Source organism: Acanthochromis polyacanthus, chromosome 4 (genome assembly GCF_021347895.1).
Source record: "Acanthochromis polyacanthus isolate Apoly-LR-REF ecotype Palm Island chromosome 4, KAUST_Apoly_ChrSc, whole genome shotgun sequence".
Taxonomy (NCBI): Eukaryota; Metazoa; Chordata; class Actinopteri; family Pomacentridae; genus Acanthochromis; species Acanthochromis polyacanthus.
In genome coordinates this window covers 40,437,366-40,460,460 of record NC_067116.1, presented here as the reverse complement: position 1 = coordinate 40,460,460, position 23,095 = coordinate 40,437,366, and the positions used below count along the sequence as shown (strand labels likewise).

The 23,095-nt window shown below is 40.7% G+C and overlaps 1 protein-coding gene across 1 annotated transcript in view; it reads left to right on the top strand.

The window, feature by feature from the left end:
• LOC110967150 (zinc finger protein GLIS1) overlaps positions 1-23,095 on the top strand; it is an 82,385-nt gene that overhangs the window by 45,605 nt on the left and 13,685 nt on the right. The window contains exons 5-7 of the mRNA XM_022216662.2: positions 11,774-11,935; positions 14,558-14,668; positions 20,004-20,145. Coding sequence (XP_022072354.2) covers positions 11,774-11,935; positions 14,558-14,668; positions 20,004-20,145 — 415 coding nt within the window. The remainder of the gene's footprint in view (positions 1-11,773; positions 11,936-14,557; positions 14,669-20,003; positions 20,146-23,095) is intronic.

Below are 23,095 nucleotides of genomic sequence, written 5' to 3'. Positions count from 1 at the left end.
CTTTTTTGGGCAATTTTCACTCTGGGAGATGAAGAAGTAAGAAATAAGCAGATGTAGACGAGGTTTGAAAGGCATGTTGTCTTTAAAAAACTGCCAGAAAATGTCAAATCAGAAAGAATTATGGGATTTTAAGCTTTCCAGCGATCCCTAAACTAATTATGTGTGACGTGTTGTTCTGTCGGGAAAATCAATCAAATCTGACCCTTAAAATCAAAAGCACTTTATTCTACATGTCTCTTCTAAGTAATTGCCAAAAATTGATGTTTTGCTCTAACCAGATTCTGTTAAAAAAAAAGCAAAAAAATCTCCATCAATTGGCACAAGGGTGAAGATACCAATGACTCCGCTGTGATTAACAGTGATATGACAAGAATTTAGGGAATTTTCGGCTGAACTGCAGGCAGTGTTTATACAGAGTACGTAGGAGACAAATAGGGAAAGAAATTAAAATTATAAGTAATAGTCAGATATCTGTAGTATGTGGATCTAGCAATTGTTCAAGTATTGGTAACATTGTATAGGTTAATTCCTTGTATTTAAAAAAGCAAAATAGAAGAAAAATTCAATTTTAATCTGTTCTTTGTTCTTTTTTATAACTTATTGCCATTTTTTAAGTTTTGTTTACTTCTAGGTGTGGCTTTTCCATTTCCGTTGAGGTGCAGGACTTTAAATTACAGTAAAAAATGTGAATAAAAATGTGACGGGAACAAAAAAAAAACAACCTCAGAAGCTGCTTTGAGTTCAGAAGGTTAAAGTAAAAATCGAGAAAAAGAGAAAGCCTGGCTCAAAAAAAAAAATTCGGGAGGAAAACATGGTGATGGTCCAATAAAAAGATGGCTTCAAAGCAGAGGCTGATCATCACAGCTGATTATACAGCATTCGTCAGATAATCTAATAAAAGAGCGATAAAGCTGATCACTTTAGTGTAGCGTTCACTGTCTGACAATGAGCTGGTGTCTGTCGTCTCTCAACATAAACTGGAGACATGGAGCACAATGAGGTATACCCAAAGATGCCAATTTCTCCATCACCAACAGCCTTAATAGACTACAACGAAATGAAATCGCCACACGTTATTTCGAACAAGTAGTGTAGCACAAATTTCCTCTGGGAGACAAAGAAGTGTTAGTCACTTTATTCTACATGTGTAATTTTTTTTTTAAATGACAAAAATAGACCTTTGGCTTTATTCAAATTCTGTAAACTAAAAAAAATCTGCATTCCTTGGCACAAGGGGGAAGCCATTAAACACTCATGTGTGACCAACAGTGACATGTGAACAATTTAGGGAATTTTTGGCTGAACTGCAGGCAGTGTTTACCCAGAGAAGATAAGAGACAAGTATGGCAAGAAATGAAAATTTAAAGTAGTAAAATATCTTTAATGTGAAGAGTTGCCATTTTTCGCATATCGATAACACCGTGTTGATCCAGCTTCGTTAAAACTGTTGAACATAAAATTTTAACATGGTTGTTTTTCTTTTTTTGTGACGTATGGCCATGTATTGGAGGTTCTGTTTACGTAGAGCCATGACCTTCCTGTTTCCACTTGAGTGCAGGACTTTATATTGCCGTGAAAAAAAGAGCCCATAGTAAATAACAATGTGACAGGAGCAAAAAAAAAAAAACGCACAAAAACTCCTTAGAGTTAAGACAGTTAAAGTAAAAATAGACAAAAAGAGAGAGTCAGGCACAAATAAATTCTAAAAAATGGACAAGCTCTATGGAAAAGTGACAGAGGGAGGAAAAAACATTGATGATCCAATATAAAGATGACTTCAAAGCAATGGCTGATCATCACAGTGGATCATACAGCAAAATTGCGATAAAGCGGATCATTTCAATGCAACGTTATTACTGGCTGACATTGAACTGGTGTCTGTCGTCTCCCAGTGCCGCCAAAATAAACTGGAGCACACCGAGCTACATAACACTCCATCACAGAGCGAGAGGAGCTTACTGGCAGAAGGGGGGTAAAAGAGAGACGGCGAGAGAAAGCGAGAGTGAGAATGGAAGCAGGTGTGAGTGAAAGGTGCTGAATAGATTGAAGTCCGGGTGTCAGAGGACGCTGTAGCTCATGGGCCTGTCAGAGTGGATCCTGTATTGACTGCCAGTAACATCAGTCCAGGCGCCGGCTCGGAACACAGATCATGTTTAGGATTTTCGTTGCGTAACCCCCAGTCTGTCTTTTTCGTGGTGGGTTCGGATTTCGTGAATGGGTTTATAATTAATGCCTCGATGGTTACTAATGGCCGCGGCCCTGGAAGCTTTGTGTTGCACTCTAATTAGCTGTTATAAATGGTTGGGATTGCTGCGAGCATAAACACGCTGTCATGGGACAAAGTGGGATGGATCTCTGAAGGAGCCTTTCATTGAAGGAAAGCTCACGTGATCACGTCTCACCCCAAATCCTTCTCATGTTCAACAGTTATTGCATTATTGTGGAACACTCATGTAAGCAGATATCTACTGTGCAGTGTCAGAATGCCACAAGTCCACTTCTTCAACAGTTAAATGAATCGAAGAGTGCGGCAGAGTCCCTGTCTAAAGATGGGCTTAAGAACCTGCAAACTGCCGCTGTGGTTCTGGTTTTGATGCATACAACATCGACATGGATGAAATCAGAAACATGATCTGGTGTCATAAAGAGAATCTGTTACAAAGTTAACTCCACATCTGGCCCCTGTTCACGCAGCTGAGTTTCTGACAATGATCTCTTGACACCCTGAGTCTCTGCCCAAAAGGAAAATGAAATATGCCGACGCAATTTCGCTGGAATTGTGCTCAGAAGTGTTAACTGGAGCCAGTGATGATTCTTCAGTGGTGCCATAGAAGAATCATTTTTGGTTTGACAAACAACTTTACAGCAGGAGGTTCTTCAGCCCCAAAAGATGCCTCAAAGAAGCATTTAGATATGCTATTTTAGGTCCAACACGAGGGGCTTCAAACAATTTTAGCACATATAGTTTTTAAAGAAACATTTTTTAGATGGCTCTTTGTGAAAAGAAGCATTTTTGAAAACAATTCTTTGCAAACTCCCAACGGTGCCTCTAAGAACCATCAAAAAAAATGGTTAATCAAAATAAATGGTAGAAAGGAATTAACTATTGTCAAGATAGCTCTTTATGGATCCAGCTGGATCCATAAATAACTTCTTTTAAATGTGTCTAAAGTAATTTTTCAAAATAAATGTTTCTGTGAGCGTTTTAAATCAAATTTTTATGTGTCGGTTCAAAAATGAGCACATTGATGTAGTTGTTGGCCATTTATTAACGTTCCACTGTCCTTACATTAATGCAAGTAAAGTATTAAAAATGACAGCTTTAGAGAAGCAAAAAGTAAGTTAAATGGACTTTTTGGCCAAACACAAACCCAGGCACTTTGAATCAGAATCAGAATCAGAGAATTTATTGTCATTGCACACTTTAGTATACAATGAAATTACATTTGAGGGGGAACCTAAAAATCTAAGTGCATTTGGCAGCAATAGACACATTTATTTTAAAAAACTTTTAAGTTTCAATTGTATGTAATCCTAATAAAAAAGCAACTAGATGGATAGAGCCATTCATAGACGCACTGATAGATGTTTTATTGATCCTTTGCAGTAAATCCCTTTGTTCCAGCTACTACAATCATAAAAAAAAATAACCCACATTTATTACAAAACATAAAACATTTAAGGCACAACAACTATTCACTGAAAACTCATGACAATATTTGTATTATGCAATGTGCAAAATATGCAATATAGGAAACATGCAAAGTGCAAAGATGTAAAAAAAAAATGCATAAAGTGAAAAATCTAAAATGTCCAAAATGACTTGCATAGACAAAATGTGCAGAAATGTCACATTTTGCAGCATTTCTGGGCCTTCTATCACAGTACATTTGATATGTTGGGTTCTGGACTGTGGATCAAACAGAACAACATGTCACAAGACGCCAACTTGGGAAACTGTGATGGACACTTCTCACACTTCTCTGACATTTTATTGACTAAATAACTCAAATTTACCACTTTAAAGAACCACATAAAGACCATGAAGAACCATCCTCTAGATAAAGAAGTTCTTCCACTGGTGAAGATGCTTTGAAGAACCATTTCAGAGCCATTACAGTATATTTCCTAAAGCAAGTTGAGTTTCCTGCTAACGCTGCATGATAAAACACCGTACGTATCTTTTCCCCTGTCAGTCCACTTCATCTCTTTGAGAACGTGACCCTGTTTTCCTTTTCCCCCTCAACCTGGTGAACCAGTAAACCCCAGGCTGCCCGCTTTGAAAGGAAATCACATCTTAGCTCTCTAATCTGATGCAGGGCTGTGGAGCTGGTTGACATTTGAAAGAAGGCCTCTGAATCACAGCAGGTTAAGTGCTTCCATGAAAGCTCACCGTGTTGTTGTGCAGCCAGGCCGTGCCAGGCCTCCATCGCTGCTTCACTTCCTCCTCAATCTTCAGCAAACAGCCTGCGAGAGGAACAAAACAGCTGGGCAGGCTCATTATGTGAGCAGCTCCCATTTAGTCATCATAGGAAAGGCTTCCTGTTGTGCCATCCACATAGTTTTTAATCTGGCCCCAAAACTATTCGGGCATGAGTGCAAAATGGCTGTTAAGTACAATTTCTTTCGTCATTTACATGACTACTTCCTCCCACCAATTTATCGGCTGAGCTCTTGCTCTGTTTTCATGTTCATTCGCATCTGGACAACACTCCCAGTCGTTCGGTCGGTGTGTGTGTGTGTGTGTGTGTGTGTGTGTGTGTGTGTGTGTGTGTGTGTGTGTGTGTGTTCATATCTCACCATTCATAAATCAAACCTTCCTAAAAATTACCAGACACTGGGGAGAGAGAAGACGCTTCAAGAAGATGCAATGCAAGTGAATTAATTTCTCTTGTTGAGAAAAAAAATGGCTGTCTTTGATTCTAATTAAAGCCCTATTCACAGCAGATGAGGCTGGCTGCTAAAAAAAAAAAAAAAAAAAAAAAAAAGGGTCCCGATTCGCAGTGGAAATGATATGTGTAAACTATGTAATGTGAAATGTTTTAGCCAAGCTGTGTTTAATTTTGTATCCTGACGAAGCGCATGAGAAACCTGCCTCTCCTTAGCTGTCTCGTTGAATCATATGGATATAATTTCATCCATTTACGTTTTTCTGCTCTTTGCTGTGGTTGCCACAGGGCATTTGGAAGCAGGCAGATTAAATGCACATGTTCCTCTCATCCGTAGCCGGGCCACTCTGCTGCTCAGCCATCCCTCCGAACAGAATCTGAAGTGTTGGTGGTTTTCCTCGTTGGTCAGGGCCAGAGAAAGACACCTTGTGATAAACCAGCTCAGTTCCTCCAAACCCTCCCTGTGTTTTTTCATAATGTTATACAACCTGCTTTTGAGCTTTGGCACTTTATAACATGTTTTATTTGGCTGATTTTTTCATTTGCACCCTAAACTTTTTCTTTCCCCTTCATCTTGTCTGTCAGGCTTAAAGGATGTTGTAGGTTTTCTTTTATTGGGGGCCTCCTGAACATGAGTAATAGTGGATTTCATGCTAGTTAGCAGGCGAACAGTCGAATATAATCTATTAGTCAGAGACCTGATCTACAATTACTGCCCCAGGCCCAGAGAGATTAGGGCTGAAGGAGATATCAAAGGCTTCCTTCACATCTGTAGCAGAAGAGAAAATCCTGGAGAATAAACTTAAAGAAAAAATGACTTCTGTAGATGGTTGCAAGGACCGAGAAGCTCTGTCCATGACCTGCACTTCACATCAGTTTCTTTGGCTTCCATCTAAAAACCAAGAAGAGAATTTTTAAATTGAATGTTGTTGAATGAGCCTTTTTGCATTTTGTGGTGTTCTTGCATTGTGCATACTAAGATAATCCATAGACTTTAATGTGCTGTATAAGGTCCAGACCTGGAATGAAGATGGGGTTGGAAATGCTCACAGGGTTTAAGAGTCAGGCTAATTCCTGGGTAGGTTTTCTGTGGTGCAGACCAGGAAGAATCTGGGTTGCCAATGAAATCACAATTTTGAGGGATATCCTCCCTAAACAGTACTCATTTCTGACAGTTTGGTCAATATTTGTGCAATACTTTTGCCACTGAAATAGGAAATGCTCTTTTAAGATGCATATTTTGGACAAAGTCACTTTTATAATGTTAATATAATTTTTATTTCCATTTTGATCCCCAATTTTTCCCTATGAATCTTTCATCTTTCTTCTTCTTCTTCTTCCATTCATTAAGGCCCTTAATCAGATTTCTGTTGCACATGTCAGCAGCCATATTTCCCCCAGCGCCCCTCCATAACGGCCGGTTTGTTCCCGTCATCCGCAGCTCCTGCAGGTTTGCTAATGAGCCGCCACATGCGAGCAGCGAGCGGCACACTGCAGCCTTTTAGCTCCGACACTGTTTGGCCTTTTCTCCCTGCCAGTCAGGAGTCATTTCCCATGAAGGCCTCAGGCGCGTCGCACCCTCCACTCGTCCGCATGCTGGGCCCATAATCTGTCTGTTGTGATCAGCTGCCCGTCCGGCCTTTCAACCGGCTCTCAGCCCCCTTCAGCCGTGTCAGGACCCCGCTGTCATCCCCAATGTTTACCGAGCTCCTGAGCCCCCCGACTCCAGAGTGAGATGGTGTCAAACAGGGCTTCGTGTGGCGATGGGGCTGGTTTACGCCGAGACAGGGGTTTTCAGAGAGAAAAACTAAACATGTTTAAAGCAATTAATGTGATTAGCACCGGCTAAAGTGTTTTCGTAGGTGATATCAAAGGTAAAATTGATCCTAAGTCTGTGCTTTCTATACATTTTATATTTTTCCTCGTGGATGATACTGCATGTATTATTTTTAGAAGCTTTTAATGGTCAGTTTAGTGGGAATGAAAACACAACTCGGGATATGCAATTGCCTTGGGTCACTTTTTTTCCTCCGTAACCAGAAATATGCCCACATGAGCACTGTTTCACATCCTTCAGTACCAGCAGCAGTAGTGCATTTCATTCAAACAGAACCCCAAATGTACAAAATGAACTTGACAGCCACTGAACTCACTGAAAGCGGTCATTTAAACCAGCAGATTGGCCACACTTAAACATCTTACTTTAAGCATAAAATTTTTCATGCAGGCTTTCTGGGTAGCGTCCATGCCTGGAGGTGGCAGTGCCTTTTGGCTTCCCAGCAGGCAGGAAAACCTCCGGCCGTTTCCCTACGAGTCCAGCTCCCCGAGTAATAATACGCTCGACACGATTAACACGCTTTCCTCCACGGACCCCTAACTATAATTCAGCCTCAAATTTGTATTGCGGAAAAGAAAGCAATGAAAGAGTGATTATTCCCTTATGCATAAATACACAGGTTTGGCACGTCAATAACAGCCGTGTTTGTTTTCCAAACTCCGAATGCTCGGCGCCATGTTTCAGCAGTCAGCATGGCCTGTGTCTGTCATGACGGCTGTGGCGGTGCGGATGTTCCTCAGCACTGAGATTTTTATTAAACTTTCCCACCGTCTCTGCCTGCCTCCTTTCCATCCAAAACATTTGATTGGCATAAGTCTAGAATAATAAGTTTCCGCTACACAGGATTGTGTGATCTTTTAAAGAGATTTTCCACGGTTGTTATGCTGAACCTTGGACAGAATGTGTCTGTGTGTAATGTTGAGGTTGATATTTTTGCCTTTTCTTTCATTTCAGTCCTCCTTACTGCAAGTTTGCATTGCTGTGTAGTCAGACAGTTAGACGTTGTAGCCGTGCACATTTTCTGCATTTCCCATCGGTACACATTTACCACCACACCTTACCTCGGCTTATTAAACAACTGTTGAAAGTTGGAATTAAAATGTTGGGTTAGATTTTTGATCTGACAAACAACACTTTCTGGTAATAGGGAAAAAATATAATATACAAAAGCATGAGATTAATTGGAGCCTCACAGTTCTTTATTCCAAGCTTCCAAGGTGCACCTTTGCCTTGAAATTTGAAAGGGGTGGTCGCATTCAAAGGTGACACTCTTTGCAATGTAACCAGGAAAATAAGAACATGACCTCTGCAGTATATTTAGATTATCTGGAAATGGAGCATTTTACCTAAAAACACATTCCATCAGTGGTTAAGAGTACAAGATTACACTGGATATGGAAGTAACAGTAGAAAAAATGTAAATAAAACAATTAAAAAACCATCACTCTCTCTTCAGACTTACTGTAAAGCCCTTCATGAATTGACAATCACACAAACTTCGCTAAACCAAGCTGAACAAGTTGAACAATAAACCAAACTATAAGTAAAACCCACAATGGAAATGAACTGAAACTGAGCTGAATTCAAACTGGAAATTAGATCGAAAGGGAAAAAATACAGAACTATTAACTCTAACTACAATATCTCTGCAACCATATCTTTAAATTAAGCAAATAAGATGTTACAAAAATAAACATTTATATTTGAATTTAGAATAAATTTTCCAAATCACAAAACAAAGTAAAATTAGCATCCACATGCCTGTTTTGGCCACTTCCTGTTTACTAGTATGAAAGGAAGTAATATTTTGTGGAAGCAAAAGCAACCCAATTAAATAAAATGAACTTATGCACATGAGTATAAATCCTGTAGCATTCTATCTGTAGCTAACATATACACACATATGAATATTTCCTACCAGATTATGGTTTTGAACATTTTCAGCTTTAGTCTTCATCTGGATGAACCTGCTGGGATTTAGTCATTAAATTAAATTTGCTTCCAGTCATCTTTTTTTTTTTTTAAATTTAGTTAACTAAAGTCCATATATGTGTATTTGTGCATGTGTACTGACACTTTGGAGATGCTTAACTGATCAGACAAAATAGTTTTATAGAAAAGCATCTTTATTTTTAGCTGAGTAGGATATTAAGATTATTTATTATCGTCCCCAAAGATCGGATGTCACATTGGCACCAACAATATTCAGGCGTACCTGGATGCGATAATACAACTTCAAGCTTAGCGTTCTTTTGAAGACATTTATAAACCTGCATGCTATGTTCTAGCACATTTATTTTTGCCCAGCTTCACCATCGCTGTGTAAATTTTTAGTTTGCGACTTCAGACAGGTGGAGACAAAAGTGTCCATCTCATCACAATGAAGGGAAGCTTTTGTTTCCAAACTCATCGGCTCAAAGCTCTTTCAAACTTCATGAGGACCTATGTGTTGTGTGGCCATAATTGGGCAGATTAAGACTCTCTTACTGCGCCGCACAGGCACGTGCACAGATCAGCACGGTCACCCAAAACGGCGCTACCATGACAGGCTTAGGTTTCGCTTATATTAAATGGAGCCCGGGTGAATAGAAGGCCCGGCCGGTGCTGCCTGAGTGAATGAAGGAGACCAGGGATGAGCGCTGAGCCTCGATGGAGCTGAAGGCCCATTAGAAGAATGGTGTCACTCTCTCCTTAGTCGTAACCCGACCTGTTGTCAGCCGGCTTCACTAAAGGTCAGCGGCACAATGGACAGTAGAGACCGCAGCATGCCGGCAACAGGTTGTAGATGAAGGTTTGTTCGTGCTGAGATCAGCTTAGGCATGTGCAAACATTCACCACCTTTAGAAGACAGAGTCTGACTTTTAAGACGAGATAAGATGGGAAAAGATAAGACAGGATGAGATGAGTTAAGAGAAGACAAAGATAAGATAGGAGAAGATCAAATACGATATGACAAACTATGATACGATTGTCTAAGATCAAATAAAATTAAGATAAACTAGGATAGGATAAGTTAGGATGCAGTAAGTTAGGATATGATAATACAGGATAAGACAAACTATAACAAGATTTAGGATAAGATAAAGATATAATAAAACTAAGATAGCATAGAAAAGGATGAAGCAGGATATAATACGATTGGACAGGATAAGATGGGATGTGCTAGTATGGGATAAAATAAATTGTATGGATCCCTCAGTGGGGAGATTTATATGTTGCAGCAGCTAAGCCTGGAAGAAGCAAGACAAGAGTAACGCTAAAAATAAAGATATAATAAAGACTTTGCACACCTTACATATGTACAGATGAGGCCTAATGGATATGCATATGGATATATGCAGGTGTTTCAGGATGAATAATGCACCCAATGGAAGGACTTACATAGTGTGTAGAATTGTACATTTATCCAGAATAGTGGTACTAAATTTCTGTCATTGCACCCAAAAAGCCATCAAGAGAAAGACCAGCATTGACCTGATGCTTTTACACATGAAGTGTCACGGTGTAATTTTTGGGAACCCCTGAGAGACCACTCAGAACAGCAGAAGGCAGATCAACTTAGTTTATTACAGCGACTATATTAACAATCACCAGCACTCTCAACAGAACGGAGAGGATGGGGTCGGGCTCCAGAGAGCGGCAGTCCGGGTGGCCCTCATCGGCCGGTCGGGGCAGTCCAGGGAGGGGGGGGAAAGGTCCACGCCCTTCTTGGCTAGGGTGGCAGGGGTCCAGTCCTTCACACAAGGACGACGGGGTGAGAACGCCGGTGGCTTGTGGGCTCTCCTCTCAAGCCTGTCCACGAACTGAACAGGACGATCCGCCGTCCCCTGCCCTGTGAAGCCGGTCTTTATAGCAGCAGATGGAAATGCGCTACCGGTGTGGGGCTCCCACAGCTGCGACCAATCCACTGATTAGCAGCTGCAGAGAGCCTCACAGACTGGCAACACACCGCCGGGGGAACGGGCGGCTGCAAGGGCCCAGCCTGAGCCCAGCCTGTGACATAAAGAGAACAGTGTTATATTTTGTTGTTGATCTCAGCGAGCTATAAGGAGAAAAATCAGCGTTACATTTTGCTGTTGAGCTGTATGGAAACAAGTACATACTTAAGGTGAATATTTAGTTTGTAGTTGTGTGTTTTGATCTGAGTTTCATTGCTCGCTGTGAGTGTTTTAAACTGAAGAGTTTTCACTTCTCTCCTGCTCTAATTGCATCCTGTGAAAGTCTAGTCTCAGTGATACTAACTACCTGTGGGACTAAGTAAAAACATGCAACACTGAACTCTGCTTCCCATACTATTGTGCATCTTGTGACTCTTTACCCAGCAGGCCCTGCAGGGGGTCCTGATGGAGGAACCGCCTTCGTCCACCAATCGTCCGCGTTTTCTGCTTAAGAGCGGCGGCGGACATGCGAGAAGCCTCATGAATCATTCACATGTTAACAAATCTGTGGTGTTCATTGGCTGAGTGGTCGGGATCAAATGAGCCAAGCTGGGTCGGATATGAGCTTGTTTACAGTCACTGTCACTTGTCAGTCTAATGCACTATACACAGCAGAATACTTATCTCGTGCTATGCATTACAGCCCATTAAGCGCCGCCGTATGGCACACTCCAGTTTCCCCCTCTGCAATTTAGACAGGCGGCCTTGAGGCAGGTGTACCGTCATGCGTGCTTTTTTTGAAGTAGATTCAACAAAAGGTCCTTGGATTGGCAGCGTAACTCAAGAGCAATGGAAAAAATGCTCACAATTATACCACCGGTGTTCTTGTGCATTTTCAATAGCTGGTGGAGTGTGTGTGTGTGTGTGTGTGTGTGTGTGTGTCCATGTGTGTGAGGGAAAGAGTGGGACAACTTATTTCTGAGTCACACATATACAGAACCCACATTGTGCCTAAATTTACAGCTTCACCCTGATTGATTTCTTTTCTTCTGTGCATGTGGGCGTATCGTTTATTTCCCCCCCATGTGTGGTCCAGTGCATACCTGCCTCGGCCTGGTTGTCTATGTGCCCGTGTGACGTTATTGTGTCTTCCCTTCCTCCTTCCGCAGTTCGAGGGCTGCAACAAAGCGTTTTCTCGTCTGGAGAACCTGAAGATCCACCTGAGGAGCCACACAGGAGAAAAGCCGTACCTGTGCCAGCACCCCGGCTGCCAGAAAGCTTTCAGCAACTCCAGCGATCGAGCCAAGCATCAGCGCACTCACCTGGACACGGTCAGAAACTAAGTCTCTGCTCTCTCACCTCCCCATGTTTCACCAGAGTGGATTCATGTTTAAAATGTCCTGGGCCAGCAGTTAAAATAGTCTGGGTGGTCGAAAGGGTTGCGGCATAAAATTATGACCTATAAATGTTTACATATGTCAGATAAAGGCTGCATTTACTTTCTATTAAATCCATTTAGGCTCATGTGCTTGATGCAAAATGCAAAAATGAGTTGCAGAGAAGCAAGCAGTGATGTATGTGTGATGTATGCTCATACTGCACCCCTCCTTTGCTTTTACAACGTTAAAAACCTGCGCTGCCATCCAAGCCTCAATGGGTATTTCCACATCTTGACAGTGTTACACTTTAATTTGCCGTCAGTCAGCGAGCCGTGCGGCGTTCTCACTCTCTGTGCTCGAGCAGTGACATGCCACAGATCATTAAACGATCAGTGCCATTAGACCAAGTCGCAGTTTGCGCCGTAGCGGACTTGGATCGGGGCTGAGAGCTCAGACAGAGCTTCGCCTGTTTCCCCGACCTGTGCAAAGGGAAGGAAAGGTTGAGTCAGCCATCGCTGCCACTCGTCATGTCTCAGTAACTCCACTAATTTACCACCCACTTTATCACCATCCGCACGCCAACACAGCCAGGGAGTAAATAAGTTGTTTGGCTCAAATTATGCACTTAAGTAAGTTGGGCTTATTTGTTTTCTCTGCTGTTCGAGGGAACTTTCCACTTTTCTATACTATATTTTTTCACAATTTGCACATTTTATCACACTACTGCAGCCTAAACTCATTCTGATGATGCTAATAAAAACATAAAGTCAATGACACGTGTGCAGTTTAAACCAACCCAACTGGGCAGCTCTTTAAGGGAGCCTTGCAAAAGTTAAAATACATAGATTTCATGCAATTATAAAGCAGGTGTTTATATGAATTCAGAATTTACACTTCTTGCTGCTGCCATAGAGTGATATGCAGTCAGGTTTAAGGGGGGAGAAGTCTGCATCTCTGCAAAAAGATCATTTATGATCAGCAAGATAGCATATTTAGATGTAAGCATGTGCCAGATTTACCATTTCTCTTGCCTCTGTTTTCACATTTTATCTCATCCTGTGCGCGAGCTTGAACATGCACAAGCCTGAATGTGCATACAAGTTGTATGAATCAATCTGAGACACATTTTTTCCCATTTAGAGCCAGGGCTATGTACAAAAACTGAATTTTTTCCCCCAGCTAATAGAGCAGGAGGAGATATTTGACTAAATTTGACTAAGTGCATTGGATTAGACTGACTTATACCAACATTTATGCTGGTATTTTTATTGCAAATTTGTCTCAAGAGGGTTTAACAATCTAAAAAACATGCAACCCTAATTGCAGACTAGGAAAAGTCCAAGAAAAGAAAACAAGAAGAAATAGGAGGCAGGATGGACAGACAGGGACACGTATAGCCTCTAAAACATTTACTTGTTTTATTCTTTAACAGAGATGAAGATTTTTTTTCCTCAAAATCTAAGTTGTGAGCCTTACAATATTGCAATAGAGGGTCTCTCTTTATTTAACATTGTAAAAAGAGGTTCCCTTTTTCCATTACCTGATCAGAAAGGTGGATTCATGCTTTATGAGCACAGGGAAAGAGAACAGAAAGAGAGCTTAAGCAGCACAGAGTCACCCTTAAATTCCCTTTCATTCACTACTTCCTATTTAAAAAATATTAACTGAAAACCAATTTAACTTAAGCAGTATTTTTATAATATTTATATTACCAGAATACTTTCCCCTGTGTTCCTGCGTTGGCCAGACACCAATACGTTGGTGCATGCAATAGTAAATCATTCAGAATTTTCACCTACGTTGAAATGTGAATGCAGACTTGTGTTATTCTATCAGTAATGGATTTTTCTCCCACCACCCAGTCCTTCCACAGTAGGCCAAATGATACAACTAATCTGGGACCCCGATGCTTATGGCTTCACATTAACACCCTGCTTAGGCCTTCGCGCTGCCTGCCCAGCCGCCTGCGCTGCCAGAAGCACTTTGGGGGAAAATCACTCTCAAGCTTTAATGATATTTCGCCTCCACAGAAGTTGATTTTTTTTTTTTTTTGACTCGGAGGGGTTTTGTGCTGTGTTGGGTACGTTGCTTGGCAAAATAAACATGGCGGATATGAGTGGGACTGTTTGAATAACAATGGGTTATTTAGAGAGAGCATGGCGGTATGGAGCCAGAGCTAATAAAGACGTATATCACCTTACCGGTGAGAGAGGGAGTAAAAAAGTGGGATACTGTAAATGCAACTGTAGTGAAACACAATACACAGCAATCAGCTTGAATTCATGAATAATAAATAAACCTCAACTTTGTCGTGTCTTACACGGGGATATTTTGGTGTTGAAATAATTCTCTTTTCCTTTCACCCTTTTTCTGCTCTTCCTCCCTTTTTTTCCGCTCAGCTGACAGGTAGGCCTTTAACTTTGCATTTACTTCAACAAGTTTCACATTTTCTGTTTGTCTTTGCACTTCTTTTTGCACTTTCTTCTTCAGCTGTTCTGCTTTTTCCTTCGTACAAGTGAATTTTAATGCATTTTTATTCTAAAAACTGATGAGAAATATGTTCTCTCGTCACAGAAACCGTACGCATGTCAGATCTCGGGCTGCACCAAGCGCTACACGGATCCCAGCTCCCTACGCAAACATGTCAAGATCCACTCGGCCAAAGAGCAACAGGTGCGTAGAAAGGTAAGAGTCTCTGTGCTGGAGTGGAAAGTCTTTACATAAACCAGCAGTGTAGCAAGAAAATAATGTCACTAAAGGACCATTTTATTCGCTGTTTTCTCGTCTTTTGAGCATTCAGTCAAAGCAAAAATTGAACTTGAAGTTTGAAATACTGTAAAATATTTTCTGTCACGGTCCATTTCACCCCTAAACTCTAAAAAATAACATTTGTGCTCAGCAGCAACAACAAAAAAATGAACAGTTTGCATCATTTTTTGCAAGTTATTACAAATTTTATAGAAATTGTCTTCAACCAATAAACTACACCGAGTTAAAGGTATTAGCTTTTTCTGTGCAATTAAAGGTATTTTTCATCACCAGTTAATTACCAGTCTTAAGGTCTGATAGAGAAGGAGACCTGAAATCCTGAACTCAAGGTGAAGAAAAGTTAAGTTGTAAAGTCAATTTTAACCCTACTTCAATTAAGATTTTAATCAACCGGTGCAGAAAATTGAGTTTAAATTACACATAATATTAGGTTGATGCAATTATCAGCATTTTTATTTCAACAAAACTCCTCAAAGTAACATTTGATAAATTAGTTAATTTGATTTTTTTATCTTGCAACAATGCATCTAATTAAATGGTGAGAATAGGTTCCTTGAATTACTTTTTAGAGTGAAGAAAAATTAAGTCATTTTCATTAAGTTAAATCAACTGACAGACATTTGACTGCAAATTATGCACAATATTAAGTTCATGGAACCAATTATGTCAAAACAACCTATTAAAAGATATATCTAAATCAGTAATTTAGGCTTTTTTAAAATCCTGCATCATGCATTTATTTAAATGATAGATCTAGGTCCTTACATTACTATTCATTTAATTACATGGTAGGGGTAGAGAAAAATTTGATTACCAAGTTATCCTTAATCACCCATCATAGATATTTGCAGTTTAAAAGGTTTATCAAAATCAATAAATGTGATTTGTTTTAACAGGCAGTCTTATAATTAAGAGGGGACTTCAAATTCTCAGCTTGAGATGAAGAAAAAGGAGGTTTTCCTGTCAGTTTTATTACGTTTTCTCAACTTGAATTTGGCTTTGAATCACAGAAAATGTATTAAAAAACGACTCACAATATTAAGTTGATGCAATTACCAGCATTATTATTTCAACCTAACCCTTCAAAGTGATGTTTGCTGTTTATAAGTAACATTTTTGGTTTAAAATTAGAATGAAGTGATAGGAGCAGGTTGATTGAGTTATGTTTTAGAGTGTAGTTGCCATGTGTACAGTAGATATGGATGGTTTAACCTGTATGGGCTAATTACGACGTATCCAAATTGAGAGCTACTGTTTCTTTTCTTTCTCAGTCTCTAGTGTAACATTTAAGTCAATTCAGCAACAGAGCAACAAGTTTTCCAAACAGACCACTTCATGTAATCTGTCCTGATCTGATGCACATTATCCACAAATCCATTCAGTCGCGCTAATCGAGGGGTTTTGAGGCCGGGGTTGGAGATGGAGGGGCATCTTTGAGAACCGCTTCCCCAACAATAGATCAGGTTCGACCACATTTCATCGTGCTCATGGTCAAAAGCTCATTCTTTCCCCTGACTGGAAGCGAGTAAATAACAGAGAGAAAGGGCTCATTGTTGTGGAAAAGGGCTGGATAGTGGCAGGCTGGATGATGTGTTCCTTTGCTTAGCGTCGTAAAGGGAAACACATGTGTGCTTGTAGCATTGTTAATAAGCTGTAGTGCGGAATACCCCAGTGGCCAGATGTTATGGACAAATGTCAAACAAACGCTCTTACTCCAGCTCTTGGAGTCGGCCCAGATAAAAAAAGAAACTGTTAGGAGTGTCGCTGTGGAGAAAACAGAGCACCAATTACGTGTGATGAATGCTTCTCTGGGCACTCGTGAGGATCCCCAGCACACACACACACACACATTCACTGATATACAGTATCTAAGTGTGAAATCAGAAGGTGGAGGATGCCAGCTGTAAAACCGAAGAACAAAAACATGTTGAAAAGCTTAATGACTTGTGATTTCAGGAGCCAGATAGGCTGAAGGTCTTGAAAGATGGAAGTCAGAGATAGAATCATCTGTCCGCTTGGCTCACTGCGGTCGATGAACTCCGTGGGAATAATCAGAGGGCAGAGTCGAAGCGTTGATACTAACAAACGTTTTCACCCACGGTTCAGCCACAAAATCAAAATGTGGGGTTGATTTTTTTTTTATGGAATAACCGAGGCATGGATGGACAGACAGAAAAACTGACTGATTTAAAGAGCTGGATGTATGACATTGTCGCTGTCGCCTGCAAATAGAGCTCCGTGTTGTAAAAATACACTTGACTCACTGGTTTGAATGACTCACAGCAGCACTGCCAGGCTTTTATGCCTCTTGGCATCATAAAGTTATCACTTCTCACTATGACACACTCCAGCGAGAAATATGGATCAGTCAATATAGTTCACATCACAGCACGATGACAGAAACTTGACTTATATTGAATTTAAATGATCATTTCAGATTCAGCCAAGTTCTAAGAGATGTTTACTAGAGATATAAATATTACTGGATTATTCTGTGACCCCCATAACACAGCAGGTTTGAAAGGCCTGTTAGTTTTTAAAAAACCACCAAAATTACTCCATTTATCAGAGTCAGAAACTGTAAAAAACGTAAAGAATCGTCATATTTTCAACTTTCTGACCACTCATTTGTGACTTTTGTTCAGTAAATATCCAAAACTGAATCTTAAAATCATGATATTTCATTCTAATCACTTTGTTCTACAGGTCTCCTTTAACAGTTTGCCAACAATAAACTATTTGTTCCAACCGGAGTCTATGATAAACAGAGAATTCTGCTCTCCTCAGCACAACAATGAAGACATTAGTGAGTCATCTATGAGCAACAGTCATGTGGCAAAAATTCAGGGATTTTTCAGCTACACTGCAGGCTGTGTTTACACAAAACAGATAGGAAACAAACAATGTATGTCGAGCCAACATTTACTTTCCAATATTTGTAACATCTGTGGGCACTTGCTGAAAGTTAGATATATATTTTTTTCAAGATTTATTTTATAGTAACTTTGTTATACTGCAAACAATTAATTTGTTTGTTCTCTCTACTTCCATCCATAGTTGTGCTGTATCCATAGAGGTGTAGGATTTTATATTGCTGTGAAATATTAGCCCACAGTGAGTAAAATGTGACAAAAAAAAATGTCCAACAAGAAGTTTTGCCAAACTTGGACCGCCTGGCGACAAAGATGACCCCTGTGACCTTGAAAATGAGGTCACGGTCACCCAATGCGAACTTGACCTGTGTCTTATTATGGTACACCTGTCTACCAAATATGGTGAGGCTACATCAATATTTTATCGAGTTATCGCGCGGAAACCAAATTGTTACAGACAAACAAGCAAGCAAGCAAGCAAGACCATGCAGCTGAAAACAATACCTTCCGGAAAACGCAGTTTTGCCGGGCGGTAAAAACTTCTAGGGATTCAGTGGGTTTGAAACTGGAAACTTTTTTTTTTGTGAACAAAGCCTAGAGAAAAAAAACATGCACTTTTTAATTCAGATTTGAAAATATCCATTTACCAAATGGACATATTTACTGCTAAGTAGCTAAAAGACCTCGCTAGCAAGGTTAAGGTTGTCTTGCTAATGTATAGCAGTTGACCCAATCAGATTAAAGAGGAAAAGGTGGACCAGAAAATGCCCTGACACTTGATCAATACCATTTTGAATTACACAAATGATAGCAAGTTCAGCATGACAATGTTTAACCATTAACTAATCACATAATGTTGTTTGGTTGAATGCATATCTGTCCATCATACTGAGGAAACATAACACTCAGCAGACCTCCCTAACCCCTTGTTAATGTCCGTAGGGTGTTTTTAGAAGCTGGAAGACTCATCATGAGCAAAATAAGTAGTAGATGAGCATTTCCACTTTGAAGCTGCAGCGTACTGATGACGGTTTGAAAAACACAGATTCAGACTTCAGGGTTTCATACTTTAACCTCAGAAACCAGCTCTGTCTGCTTGCAAAGCGAGGTTTTCCGCATCATTGTTCGTCTTCAAAATAGGCTTCCGGTTCAAGCGTGTGTGGCTGAATTATTCCAATATCACAGCTTTCAACTGTGTAGTGCAGAGTAGTTTTACAGCGTTTAGTCATGGGTGAGCTGGTGTGCTCAAGCTGCAGTAAGTAGCAGAGAAGTTCCAGAGGTAGCAGCAAAATAGAGTTATACCTGAGGAATTTTGTGGCAGGAATTGATTATTTATATAGAGAAAAGTGTAAATATGTCATTTTTTTGATGCATGGAGTTGAATTTTTCAGGGTTTAATCAAAGGATTATAAGAGATTTAATCATTCGTGGACAATAGTTGAGCTGCATGGCACAGGCAGTACTTGTTAGTAGGTTATTAGGCTGGTTTTGGTCTTGGTCTTGGTTCATGAGATTAGTTGACAATAAGAAACCAGATTTATTGCTTAACTTCTCAAAGAAAAGTCAGCTGTACATGGTAAATTCCAGTAAGACCTTTGGTAGTTCCCCGTTTCCTCCTGTCAGTGTCTTAGTTCTGCCCATAATTCATTACACACTGTTGGTTTAAAATTACTTTTCTTTCTGCCTACATCAGATAATGAGCGATTGTACCGTCCCATTCTCTGTAGCCACTCTTCGGGGTCTTTGAAGCTAAATCTCCCGAGAGGTGGATCGACATGGTTGTTAGCACAGTCCTGGTGTGTACCTCAGCAACTGTAATGTTTTATTACACTGAAATCCACTGATGTGTACAGCAGAGGTCAGCTGTTGCACTGATCCATAAGGCAGATGTCCCATTTCGCCAACTGACACGAGTTTCCTTGGGTTTAGGTTTCTTCTCCGTGGCCTGTGATCGAATATCCAGCTGAAATGTGTCTTCGGTTGCCCCCATTACTGTTGGCAGCGACAGAAAACGAAGCAAATCTCAGATTGGCTCCGAGTTGGTACCGTGATCGGTTACCCATTACGTCTAAGGCCAATGCATGACTCAAAAAGTAGCATGTGGTCTTTCTTCTGGTTCCTCTTGACCGACGATTTATTATTATTTGCTGAATTACTGTTTCAGATTAACTTTACTATCATATTATTGCAAAAACTATGCAAAAGCACAAAGAAACCCACATCCCACAAAGGGTCCACCCCACAAACAGACAAAACTGAAGCTGTGCTCTGTTCTGAGGTTGAGTAATCTTGCAGTCCAGATGGAATTCTCTCTAAATAGCTGCATTTGTTGTAAATATTTGATATAGTACATTCTCATTTTTGTGTATTTCCTTCAGCTTCGGCCCTGCCCTCACCTGGAACCAGACGTCCTGAGCGACTGTCTGTCCATGCAGCACCTCCAGAGCTCCACGTCCTCACAGCACCTCTACAACGGCAAAGATGGCCGATCTCCAGCGCTGGGCCAAGACATCTTCACAGGTGCACACAAGATGCTGGCCTGTCATCCAACACCGTGACAGCGCAACTTCTTCCCCTAATGAAGCCATTAAGTAATCGAATCATTATGCGAACTAAAGAACTCGGGTTTCTAGTTACAATTTCGCAAAACATGCTTGAATGGAAGCTAAATAGAGCATAGATTCAACCAAAATGTGTATTTTACTAAGTAATAGTGCTTAATTAATTGAATCCAACATCCAGAAGGAGCAGAAACGTCCTCAGTGGCTGAATTGTGAGTGCAAAAGACTGGCCGTGTCTCAAATAAATCGATGGCCAGGGAGTATTTATTCCAAAACAGACGAACAGGCCAGCAAGCGAGATCTGACCGCCAGAAATCCCAACACCTGGCAAAGCAATCACCGAGTCATTGGTGGTAATCAGCAGCCATGTCAACATTCCTGCAGATGTATTGTGGTAATTTTGTGCTCTCAGGCAGCGAAAATCAAACTCGCAGTCAAATACAAACAACACAGGCAGCATAATTCATCTTTAATTCCTCATTTAATGTCAGCATATTAGCTGTTTCGGTCATGCTCGGGCTGTTTATAAAGGAAGTGCTACAACATCGCACGTTTTGTTTGGTTTGTACTCCATAACCATGTCGTGTTAAACCTGTCTTCTTGTCATGCAAAGTCTGCAAAAACCATTAGCAGCCGCCACAAACGGAAAATTTTATTCATCGCGTGTGGCCTTTAAACTTCCAAATTTTTCTAATTGATGAATCTGACCGCCACTGAGAAGTCAACGCCGTGCTGGATTGCGGGGAGCAGGAGGGAGATAAATGGATTATAACAACCCTGAAGACAAGACGAGATGCCCCGCAGCTTCCTCCACGTTTATGGACACATCTGTTTTCTGCCTCTAATCCGTTCTCGCTCCCTGTTTGCCGTTCTGTTGTTGTTGCTGGAACTCTGAGTGACTGTGAACGCTGAACTTGCCTCTAAATGTCAAAGCAGGCCTCCAAAATTTTACTTTTGTTTTTACTAAACGTCTGCTTCCTTGTGTTTCCGAGTGGATGCTGCTTGCTTCTCTTGTTTTAAATGCTTTAAAAAGCCCCAGAGGAACTGTCTTTTGTAAGCCAAAGCATTCAAGGATACTGTGTAATTCAAGACCCTGCAAAGATGTCTCAGGTTGGCAAATCAGGATCTCTTTTTACATGAGTTTTCACTTTGTTCTGCGGCCAATAGGATGCATGGAAGAAGCAAAGCGGGCAGCCGTCCCATCATTAACACTTGTGGAGCAGAAAATGACTCATGCTTCCAGTCAGAGCTCAACTTGTTTTCCTGTTCGCTGGCTAAGTGTGCTCGTATTCACATGTCTGAAGCAGAGACTTACGAGAAACCCCCTCTCTGTTTTATAGAGCCTAATTAGAGTGTTCTCTGATTAACCAGAGGAAGGACTCATCATAGTTTTAGTACAGTTGTTTGCATGCTCCTGTTGTTATGCTGAGTGGCTGATATATATACCTCTCCAGCTCCTTCTCACACACAGATTTCCCCCTTTAAACCCAACCAGAAGCCTTTCACAGTCAACCCGCAACGTGTTCGGAGCACAATTCTCTTAAAGAGCGCCATCAGATCCTCTCTCTCCGCAAGCAAAACTAGTGATGAAATTGAGGCAATCACGGCCATTATTTGTCGACTGTTTTTGCCGGTGTGGTAGCAGATGTTGGGGCTAAAGGGGAAAACATTTAAGGTCTGTGATTGATGATTTGGGGGTAATGAATCAAGCTTGTAACCATTTCAGAGCTCTGTCAGATCAGGCCTCGGCATGCTTCCACTTGAGAACAGCTGGGCTCTTTGGAAAACTGCAAAACCAGGAGCACCAATCTTTTCTCTTCCTTTCATCTCCTGCTGTCTCCTGCTCTAGTCGCCGGTTAACTGGCCCAGACAGTCGGTGCGTCGCTCTCTCCCCTCCTCGCGGATGCTGGGAAAGAAATCAGCCGATAAACGGAGCAGAAGAGTAAATTTACGGTGCGAGGAGCGGAGTCTTTCCCGAAAAGACTCGGTGCCGCTCCCCTAGAGAAACATGCTGATGGAATTAAACTTGCTGGAAAGTTGTCATGTTTCAGAGAATATGGAGCACCTCACTGCAGGTCACCAGCATAAGGAATAACTATTAAGGAGTGTAAGGAGTACAGAGTTTTTATTGCAGAAATTCTCTTTTACAGTTCATATTAATCCAGCTTAATCCCAGCTTTTCCCACAACCACACTAGTGCACACTACAAACCTTGCTCATATAAGGAGATAACACTTAGAAATTTTTAATTACTGTCATAGCCACCAAGTAATAAAACACCTCTTGAAGCTGCACTGACTGCCTGATTCAACTGTATTACGATTAATAATTGGTAGAAGAAGCAGATTGACAAAAAAAAAACATAAATAAAGAACAGAAAATTAGTCTTCAACAGATGTTTGTGTCCACTACCAGATGGCTAGTTCAATGCTAAAAAAATGCTAACGCTGATTCTCCTCAGGGAAGCGACAATCTTCCTTTGAAGTATACTGAAAGCATTTTATTACAATAACAATATTAATTTTATCATAATAATATAATAATACATACTAATTGAATGCTTACAACTAAATGACTAAGCTTTAAAATATCTGTTTTGTTCAACTAACCTCCTACTGATCACCAGCTGCCCACAACCCTGCACAGAAACACATCTGAAATCGATTAAAACACTAAATGTCGCACACATTTGTCCGCAAATCCATTGCGCTGCCCTACACACAAAACTGATTTAGGCTGCAGCAGAGTGGAGCGAGGTTATGCACCTGCTGGAAACATCTCAAGCTAGTTTGAGCTATCTTCATATCTGCAAATCCTCACTAATTTATGCATTTGGTCTTTTCTTGCAGTGCCACAGCATTCAGATTCAGATTCATTTATTAATGGCCACACATCAAAATTGGTGGAAT